Source organism: Camelus bactrianus, chromosome 13 (genome assembly GCF_048773025.1).
Source record: "Camelus bactrianus isolate YW-2024 breed Bactrian camel chromosome 13, ASM4877302v1, whole genome shotgun sequence".
Lineage (NCBI taxonomy): Eukaryota > Metazoa > Chordata > Mammalia > Artiodactyla > Camelidae > Camelus > Camelus bactrianus.
In genome coordinates this window covers 41,796,991-41,808,328 of record NC_133551.1, presented here as the reverse complement: position 1 = coordinate 41,808,328, position 11,338 = coordinate 41,796,991, and the positions used below count along the sequence as shown (strand labels likewise).

Sequence of the window (11,338 nt, the reverse complement as noted above, 5' to 3'; positions counted from 1 at the left end):
GCTGAGTTTTGTATCTCTTTTTGAATCGTAAATGTTTGAGGGATAATGCTTCCCAAGGGCTGCTTTTGATCTCTTTGTACAACCAACCTTGCTTGTACTTAAATTTATGAGGATAGAATGGATTTGAGTAGAGGGTATGAATGACAAGGGGAGGGTGTGGCCCCCTGGTGACCCTTTTGTTATTAAATTTGACACACTCATTTTCTATTTTTCTGTGGTTTAAGTTTTGGTTTACTCTGCTTTGAACTGTTCTGAGAATCCTGAGATTTGTGTGGCTGCTGTTACGTTAAAAAAAATCAAGTCAAAAAAAAAAAAAAAAAAATCAAGTCAGTAAAATATATTAGCTCCAACTTTTTTTTCCCTACCTATCATATGCTCAGCTCTATATTCTAAGATTAGTAAAAAGCTCAAAGCAGGGAGAAAACACAGCATTTGCCTTAATAAACAGAAGGAGCTTATGCACCAGCTTTGAAGACAACATGTATATTCACGAAAAAAGCTGGACAACACCACAAGATATGTATGTGAGGTGATGTAGTACAGATGATCCTATGGAAATTTATATAGCTTAATAATTTCATCTGTGAACCATCCTTTGCTTCTATTGTTCATCTTTTCATGGAGATAGTGATACAACCTACCACCTTCCTTAAGGGGACATTATAAAGATAAATGAACTAACCTTTGTAAAGCAGTTTGAACTCAGAAGATATTAGAAAAGTACAATGGAAAGGAACTTATCATACATCAGGGCTGATTTGGTTATAACAAATAATAATAAATCATTCCTTTGTTTACTTTCAACATGATCTGTATTTAACAATTAAGTCTTTTAAAATACCTGGTGTTTAAGCTGGCAAAAAAATAACAGTAAATGACCCAAAACATCCTAATACATAAGGTTTTTAAACAAGCACAGTGCCTATTTTTAGCCATGACTTTATTTTAAAAGGTTCTTTTAAAATATTAGCTCCAACTTTTATCTCCAGTAGCAGCAAGGGGTAATAAACATGAAAACTGGTTAGCAGCAGCTTTGTAAGAAAAGAATGCATTAAAAAATGTAAGGCTTCTTCTGGATCATTTAATCCACTTGCACTGAATGTTCAACAGAACAGTAAAACTTAATACCTTTTATACAGTATCCTTATATAGTGTTCCCCCCAATCCTGAATTCCAGTTGAGATGTTCATCCTTTATCCTACAAGCATTGACATTATCCAAGTCTAGGCAGTAGCAGTAGGGCAACTAGATTGAAAAGGTTTGATAGAGAGAAAAGTATCTAATGCCACTTAGCGTTTTAACCTGAGTTGCTGGACAACACTGCCATTCACAAAGCCAGAAAATACAACAAGGAAAGACCAGGTTTTAGAGGAGCAGGTAGTGGGAGTCATGCTAATGAAAACGATGCATTCATTTTAACAAAGTTTAATCTGAAATAGCTATGTTATATCTAGATACAGCCCAGACACTGGAAATAATAACTGGAGTTAAGCATAGTGATCCAGACCTGAATTGACAATGTTTAGGTTAATTGTGGAGGGTGTAGAATTAAATGCAATTGCCCAGGAAGTCTTCGTATATGTAGGAAAAGCCAATAACAGAATCACAGGGAACACCAACACTGGAGAGTAAGAAGTACAGTCACCAATTGAAAACTGCAATGCATCATTCAGAAAGGGCAATTAGAGAGTGGGTTAAGAAGCCAAGGGTCTAAGGAAGCAGAAGCAAAATAAGGACTGAATAGTGCCCCTGGGCACTGATATGAGGGTGTTGGGATCTTTGCTGGAAGAATTCTGTCTACCTGTACTTACCTTTCCTCCTTTAAAAAGGGAAAAGTGATCAAATGAATTCATGAAGCTCTGATCCCAGCAGGAATTGAGAAGACCAACTGCCTCAAAGGATCGTGTTTCTTGGGAAGCCATATCTGGTCATAGGACAGACATTGTGTTGCTTCCTACTGAACTGAAGGACTTTTGCATCAATGTTAAAGCATTTGGGGATCATATTTGAGATTTCATATTCATCAATAATTCCTCTCCTGATAATATTTGAGGTAATAAAAGTTGTCAGTGAGAGTTATTATGGCTCATCATACAACTATATGTGGGACTGCCTTTAAAAATTAAATATAAGTGCCTCTATTTATACCTGTTATACAGCCTAGCAGTTATTTATCAACCTGTGGAAAGAAATGACTTCAGGCTAAATGACCAAAGTACCAACCAGGTCGGCATCCAGTATACTGTTAAAATTTTTAAAGTACACTTTATATTTAAAGCATAAATATTTAAAAACCCACCCCAAAACACCAACAATTTTTAATCACAGAAATAAACTTCCCGAAGCATAAACCATAAACTTAAAGCCTACTCCAGAGTGGGACACGTCAAACATCTCTCTAGAGATCATTTCGATAAATTACAGAATTGTAGAGGACACGGAATCTAAGGACATATCTTGCTGAAGGGCCATTTATGTCATCTATGTGCTAGCCTACCAGATGAGCAAGGCCTTGGAATTGTAGCTATACAACTTTTTTTGACTGTGACCTTTAGTGAGACATTTTACATCTTACCTCTGTACACATACATATTCTGTACTAAAACAAATTTCAGGAGAAAATTCTTACCCCGTATGCAAAATACATTCTGATAGTTCTTATACACTGTCAGTTTTACTGCTGAGTAAAAACCACTAAATTACTTTCATGTCCCACAATTTGACTTACACTGCCTTAAAAAGCTTTGCCATAGGGCACAATGGCCTCTTAACACTAAGAAATGAAGGGATATATGTTCCCAGAGGCAAATGAAATAATGAATTTGGTGAGAGGCTTCCAATATAATTCAAATCAAAGTTCATTCTCTTAGCCCCTTTCCATTATTTTCAGTAGACTGACCTAAGTTTAAATAAGCATTAATCAGAAAAGAATGATGACAGATACTGGCCTCTCCCTGCTAAAAGTTAAAGTCACAAGTTTGTACACTAAACAAAGTGATCTGTTTTAAAAAAAAAATGCAAGAGCTAAAATTCAAAGAGATTAAAAAGTAAGAGATAGAAAATAAGCTTGGCAGAGTTTAAGAAGTGAAGATTTGAAAATTTGAAAAAAGAAAGCCTTATTAGAAAAGCCAAAATACAAAACAAACAAAAGGCATAGAGAAAATAGTCTGGAGGAAATAAAAAATGGAAAATAACAAGTTATAGAGATAATAAAGAAAATACATGAAATCTTGCATGTGCATAATTAACATTTCTGATAAGAACTGAGCAAATCAAACTTTAAAAATTTCAAATAGAAGAAAAATCTTCTTGATTTAAGAGATGAATTATATAGGCATCCAAGCAGAGAAATCAAGTCATGTATAATGAGGAAACAGATCAAGATGGCCTCATCTTAATTAACGCATTGATGCAAGAGGCTCCAAAGGAAGGTCTGAGGAAAACAAAGTGTGCCAGGAACTTTATACCCAGTCAACGTTGTCTTTAAAATATAAGGGAAATAGATATTCTCAAGTATGGATGTATTTAAAGGAATAAAACCACTTGGGAAAAAAAAACTGCCTGATAATGAAACTCACCCAACAATAAATGAATCAAATTAAGGACTCAGGAAAAAAGATGCAGTAAAAAGGAATGGTAGTGAACATCTTAGAAGTTTTAAATAAAAATAATGGGAAATGATTATAAGACTCAAATGAAATATTTGAACTTGTCTATATAATAATAAAACCAGGAAGCAAAGAAACTGTGTGCTGGTTTCATTTTTTCATAACAGGAGTCATATACTGTCTCTAAGTAAAATACACATGAAACTGGAAAAAAATTACTCCAGTCTCTTCAATGTTTTCTACAACTGTCCTTAGTTTTAGGAGGAATCTTTCAGAACTAGATTCTTTGGTAGAAAAAAAGTTTTAAGTTGAGAATTTCTTCACTTTCACACTTTTTAAATTTTGTTAAAGTAAAATTAATTTGCTATATTTACTAAATATAGCATATGAGCCCACTTTTGTAAAACTATGTGACTTACCACTGCATCAAAAAGAATAAAATACCTAGGAATAAACCAATCTAAGGAGGCAAAGGACCTGTAACTCTGAATATTATAAGACACTGATGAAAGAAATTGAAGATGACACAAACAGATGGAAAGATACACCATGTTCTTGGACTGGAAGAGGCAATATTGTTAAAATAGCCATACTATCCAAGGCAATATACAGGTTCAATGCAATCCCTGTCAAATTACCAATAACATTATTTACAGAACTGGAAGAAAAAAAGTTAGAATTTGTATGGAAAGACCCCAAATAGCCAAAACAATCTTGAGAGAGAACAGAATTGGAGGAGTCAGCTCCCTGACTTCAGACTATACTACAAAGCTACTGTAATCAAAACAGTATGGTACTCAACATCCATTTATGATAAAAGCTCTCCAGAAAGTGGGCATAGTTGGAACATACTTCAACATATATGACAAATCCGCAGCTAACATAATACTTAATGGGGAAAAGCTGAAAGAATTTCCTTTAAGATCAGGAACAAGACAAGGTTGCCCACTCTTGCCACTTTCATTCAACATAGTTTTGGAGGTTGAAGCCATAGCAATGAGAGAAGAAAAAGAAATACAAGGAATCCAAATTGGAAATGAAGAAGTAAAACTGTCACTGTTTGCAGATGACATGATACTATACATAGAAAACCCTAAAGAAGTAACCAGAAAACTACTAGAACTCATCGATGAATTTGGTATCGTTGCAGGATACAAAATTAACATACAGAAATCAGTTGCATTTCTATACACTAAAAAAACGAAACTGCAGAAAAAGAAATTAAGGAAACAATACTATTTACTATCACACCAAAAAGAATAAAATACCTGGGAATAAACCTACCCCAGGAGGCAAAAGACCTGTTCTCTGAAAACTATAAGACACTGATGAAAGAAACTGAAGACATAAACAGATGAAAAGATACACCATGTTCTTAGATTGGAAGAATCAATATTGTTAAAATGGCCATACTGCCCAAGGCAATATACAGATTCAGTGCAATCCCTATCAAATTACCAATGACATTCTTCACAGAACTGGAACAAAAAAATGTTAAAATTTGTATGGAAACAAAAAAGACCCTGAATAGCCAAAACAATCTTGAAAAAGAAGAACAGGGCTGGGGGAATCATGCTCTCTGACCTCAGACTATACTACAAAGCTACACTAATCAAAACTGTATGGTACTGGCATAAAAACACACATATAGATCAATGGAACAGGAAAGACAGTCCAGAAATAAACCTACCCACTTATGGTCAATTAATCTATGACAAAGGAGGCAAGAATACACAATGGAGAAAAGACAATCTTTTCAATAAATGGTGCTGGGAAAACTGGACAGCTACCTGTAAAAGACTGAAATTAGAGTATTCTCTAACACCACAGACAAAAATATACTCAAAATGGATTAGAGACTTAAATGTAAGACTAGATACTATAAAACTCCTAGAGGAAAACATAGGCAGAACACTCTAGGACATAAGTCACAGCAATATATTTTTTGAACCAGCTCCTGGAATAATGGAAATAAAAGCAAAAAAAACCAAAAAAAACAACAACAAAAAAAAAACAAATGGGATCTAATTAAACTTAAAAGCTTTTGCACAGCTAAGGATACCATCAACAAAACAAAAAGACAACATATAGAATGGGAGAAAATATTTGCAAATGATGTGACCGACAAGGGACTAATTTCCAAAATATATAGACAGCTTGTACACCTTAATATCAGAAAACAAGCAACCCAATCCAAAAATGGGCAGAAGACCTAAACAAGCAATTCTCCAATGAAGACATACAAATGGCCAAGAGGCACATGAAAAAATGCTCAGCATCACTGTCACAGAAATACAAATCAAAACTACAATGAGGTATCACTTCACACCAGCCAGAATGGCCATCATGAAAAAGTCCACAAATGATACATGCTGTAGAGGGTGTGGAGAACAGGGAACCCTCCTACACTGTTGGTAGTTTGGTTCAGTCACTATGGGGGACAGTATGGAGGTTCCTTAAAAAACTAAAAACAGACTTACCATGTGACCCAGAAATCCCACTCCTGGGCATATACCTGGAGAAAAACATAATTCAAAAAGACACAAGCACCCCAATGTTCACATCAGCACTATTTACAATAGCCAAGACATGGAAACAACCCAAATGTCCATCAACAGATGACTGGTTAAGAAGATGTAGTGTGTGTGTGTGTGTGTGTGTGGTGTGTGTGTGTGTGTGTACGTACACATATACATATATGCACACATACATACACAATGGAATACTACTCAGCCATAAAAAAGAATAAAGTAATGCCATTTGCAGCAACATGGATGGACCTGGATATGCCATATGATACCACTTATATGTAGAATCTAAAAAAAGGGACACAAATGAACTACTTATTATTTATAATGTAGGTGACTGATTTCTTAAATATGTATAAGCACATTTGACTGTCCTTTATGATTTTTTTTTTAAGAACATAGTTTATTTGACTATTTAAATTCTTTTTTCAGGAGTATTGGTCTTACTCAGAGCTGCTGTTCAACTGTTGCATATCCATATGGTTGAAACAGTAAATACTGTCAACTCACATCATTTTTTCTTCATTTTTTAATTTACACACTAAAATTCACTCCCTTTGATGTAAGTCAATGAGTTTTGACAAATATGACTGTCCTTTATGATTGAATTACTGCATTCTGTTGATTCTTATTTTTTGGTTGGCTTTAATCCTTTGATAACTATAAGTTTAAAAAGCTGAAGCTCTAAACTGTTCTTAGAAACAATGAACAGTACATATATGTAAAGTTTAAAAATATATGTGCAGTATATTGTATATATGTATTTACATGCAATATATTGTTTATGTGCAAATTGTAACAATTCTATCTAATAAAATTGAAAAATAAAAAAAACAAAAACAAAAAACCCAGTATGGTACTGGCACAAAAACAAGACATACATGGATGGACTAGAGATTATCATATTGAGTGAAGTAAGTCAGACAAAGAAAGACAACTATCATATGATATCACTTACATGTGGAATCTTTAAAAAAAAGATACAAATCTTATTCACAAACCAAAAATAGACTCATTGACATAGAAAACAAACTGTTTACCAAAGGGGAAAGTGTGGGGGAGGGATAAATTGGGAGTTTAAGATTAACAGATATACATTACTATATATAAAATAAACAATAAGGACCTACTGTGTAGCACAAGGAACTATATTCAATTTCTTGTAATGACATATAATGGAAAAGAATCTGAAAAAAATATGCATTTATGTATAGGTATAATTGAATCACCCTGCTGTACACCTGAAACTAACATTGTAAATCAACTACACTTCAATTAAAAAAAATTTTTTAATTAAAAAGAAACTGTGTTTATGTATGTGTGTGTATTTTTTTAAGAGAGATGGTTTAAATGAATGAAGTTCACCAGAAATTAACAGTATTTATTTCTGATTGATGGATTTATGAGTGATTTTTCTACTTTGGTCTTTTATTTAATTCTCCTTTTTTTCTGTTTTAATAAACACAGTTAAATTATCCTTCACAAGGAAAAAAAAAAAGAGTTGTTTGGAGTTTATAGTTTTTTTTATAAGCTTACTATTACATTTTATATACCATTTGTTGGAATTGCAAATTGTTAACCAATTTGGCGACAGGCAGCAGGAACCTTAGAACTTTTATCCTTTTTGCCTAAAAATCCCATTTATGAGAAATCACCATAATATAATTGACCCTTGAACAACATAGGTTTGAACTGCTTGAGTCCACTTGTACACAGATGTTTTTTCAATAAATATTCCAATGGAGTATTTTATTATTAAAAAATAAGTTACATAGTATGTCATTAATATTCATATTTTTGAGTAATTTTTAATGGCATGGGAAAATATTAATCTCTCCATGTCACTGAACATTATACAAAACATTTCAAAACAACATGATCTTAAGTGTGTGTGTTCTTTACATAAAATTTTTAATTTTACACTTTTCAATTGCTCTGTAATGAATTTGAATTCATAATCAAAAACTTAAGTTTGCAAACTTATAAAACTGAGCTACTACTGCATAGATTACAAACTAAGAGTTTTCTATTTTTCAATTTGGAACAGTGCCAGTTACTGAACACTGGCAATTACTGTAGGAGGAACAAATGAGATGCTGAAAATTACTATATATAACACTTACATAATAAGACCAAGATTACTGGGGTTTATTGCCCCATAAACACCTTTTGCCAGGTGGTATGCTGCCTTCCTTTAGGAAGGAAGGCTGAACTGAGGGCAGTCTCTTGTAGCAGATTGATTTCTTTTTAATAACTATTTCAAATATATACAAAAGTAGAATGGTAAGATGAATAACACCCTGTATACCTCTCATCACCAAGGCCTGAAAAGAGATGAAACACCTAGAACGGTCACTTTAAAAGAAAGTTCCAAGTCATATTTTAACAGAAAAGCATATGTTGGGCCAACAAAACAAATGAGCCTACACTCCACCACTTAGTAGGATTCCATGGATGCTGAATGAAGCTTTTTTTTTTTAATTGAAGTATAACTGACCTACTATATAGCTCCAGGTGCACAGCATAGTGATTCAAAATTTCTATACATTACAAAATGATCACCATGGGATGCCAAGGCCTTAATATAAAAAAACTAACAGTAGATACACCTGATCGTAACATTTAATAAACACCTTTCCAAGGCTATAAATATGACAAGAAAGCCTTCAACCTCCTGCAACAGATTTCAAGCATCTTTCTTCCATGTTTGACAATATGATAAAAGCCCAATACTCCCCGATTAAAGTAATGGATAGCTGAAGAAGCAGAACAAAGAAAATACACTGTCTTTAAAAGACATTTGTATTTATTTATTCTGCAGATTTCCAAATAAATCTAAAGCATCAATTTAGCCTAAAATCCCTGGCAAATCTCTTTACTGAGCTGTTCAGACACAAAAACCTCACCACAATGTATAGTACTAAAAACAGCTAAAAAATCTACCACCAACAACACAAGTCTGAAATCCAACTAAAATCACTGATCACAAAGCATTTATCGGTAAACACCATTCTCGCAAGTGTGTCATCCAGGCAGTAGTACAGAACTCCAAATGGATAGTCTGGGACATATTAGTTCCTCAGTAAGTAAGAATTACCTTCCATTCACTCTAATTGCCAGTATTAGTGTTTACATTCTATTTCAAAAGATCTGTTTCAATTCTATTTCCAACATGTTAAGTGTGCTACCTTTAGAATTCACTTTGTTTTGCACCTCAATTTTCTCAATGATAAAATGGAGACAGCATTGGCTTCTACCAATTTCATAGTTGTTGTTAGGATTCAGTAAAATAACATGAAAAGACCCTTGGATCTTTTTCTAAAACTAAGTCTATGATTTAGAATACTCTATTCACAGAGAGTGAAACAAATCTCTAAATTGTTACATTATATTCCCATTATCTTAATGACCAGATGAATTAACCAAATTGGACTCTTGTCAAAAAGGTTTATTAACTTAAAATAGAATTACTTCAAATACAGACAAAAGCAAATTTCTGTTCAAGTTTGAATATTTTCAATATACAAGAATGTAAAAGAAAAAAATTCTGAATCTTCATGTTGTAGTTTTATTTTATTATTTTTTTTTACCTTTTAAAAAAATTTTGGCACTACAAGGTTCTGTAAAGAATAGAAGTGACAAATTTAAAACACATGAAAGTCTTTCCTAATTCTTAAGAACAATATATATAAAGTCTGAAGCAACCAAAGTATGAATACAGCTAATAGAAAATAAAGAATGTAATTTTTTAAATTCTCTCTTTATACAATTCATCAAGGTTAAACAAAACATAAAATTCCCTTAAAAATAGGGTAATAAAATAGATGAAATTTGTATCACTGAATTTGGTGATACTAGTAAAAACTATAGTTCATATTTATATACAAATAATACAGTCTTTAAAAACAGTCTTAGAATTTAAATAAGCTATCTAAACGTGTTAAAATTTTAAATCAGGACCTGATTTTGTTTTGCTTTCCATTAAATGTCACTTTTTCTGCTGAATGTAACTGACATTGAGGTACGGATACCCTTGAGACAGCAGGATTGGCTGGTTGCTGTGCATCGGTAGACCAGCTGAAAGAAAATGGACTCGCATTACTCCGACACGTTTCCTCTTGGTGGGTGGGGACAACGCTCTCTACACCGACGGGTGGCACATCTGTCTGTTGGACACAATACAGACAGGAAACTGAAAGGCTTGTGCCTAGTTATCTGACAACTCTTTAGAATTAACTTGTAGCTAGTTCTGTTTTTTTATATTTATACAGTAAAGAGGAGATGAAGCATGTCAAAACATTTAGTAGGGGGAGAAGGACAAGGAGGGAAGGAACATGTAAGTATGTGAAAAGTAAGAGAGGAGACAAAAGGGAGATGGATGGGAGGAATTAAGGGGAACAATCCCACCAGGGAAGGACTTCAGACTCTCCCCCTCCCCTAAAATGGCTTGTATGACCAATAGTAATTTTCCTCAGCCCTAGTTCTTTATTCAGAAGAAACCAGCCAGTCAAAGTTCTGTCATTCTATAATACAGCGATGCCCTAGGAGTACAAGGACAGTTTAGGAAAGCTTAAATGTATCAAACCTGATAATCATACCAGGGGCTTCCCTTTAAAAGTTATTTTATTCAGTCAATATTTCCAGAATACCTTTCTTTAATTTCTTGAACTCCTAGTTTAACTGTATTAACTGACTCTAGGTTTTTTTAACTCCTATGTTAGCCAAGAGCTGAAGGCCAGACTCAGAGATTCCTTATTTGGATTGAGATACCTATGAGACAGATAGGCTAGATAAAATTCTACAAGTTCCTTGGAATTCTCCTTAGTTTATAATATTCACTAATTAGATTAAAGCCATTATTCATACGTTAGCAGCAACAGAATTTAATGAATTCTAATATCATTCAAGTCTCAGTTTTACTAAACAAATTTGACTATGTCACTACTCAACTCAAAAATTTCTATTAGATCTCCACCACTTACTTTGTAAACTGAGTCCAAATTCCTTCATAATACGGCCTCAGCCTAACTTCTCTAGCCTCATCACCTACACATTTTCCCATTTACCTCATCCTCTAGTCCTATTATTTTCTTTTTTCCTATCCTTTTCTCATTATGCCAGGCAAAACTCAGTAACTTTGTATATATTATTTATTGCCTCAGCTAAGAACACTCCTCTTCTCTAACCTCCAATATAATCTCT

General features: G+C 33.5%; 1 protein-coding gene across 10 annotated transcripts in view; it reads right to left on the bottom strand.

Moving 5' to 3' along the window:
- TUT4 (terminal uridylyl transferase 4) overlaps window positions 1–11,338 on the bottom strand; it is a 134,709-nt gene that overhangs the window by 2,237 nt on the left and 121,134 nt on the right. For 5 of the 10 annotated variants that reach the window (XM_074376492.1, XM_074376483.1, XM_074376484.1 and 2 more), the window contains one exon: window positions 287–10,213. The exons of 1 other annotated variant lie outside the window; for it this stretch is intronic. In XM_074376492.1, coding sequence (XP_074232593.1) covers window positions 10,125–10,213 — 89 coding nt within the window. In that variant the 3' untranslated portion in view covers window positions 287–10,124. Of the gene's footprint in view, window positions 1–286; window positions 10,303–11,338 lie in introns of those variants that run through there. 4 more of the 10 variants (XM_074376486.1, XM_074376489.1, XM_074376490.1 and 1 more) reach the window with 1 other exon arrangement.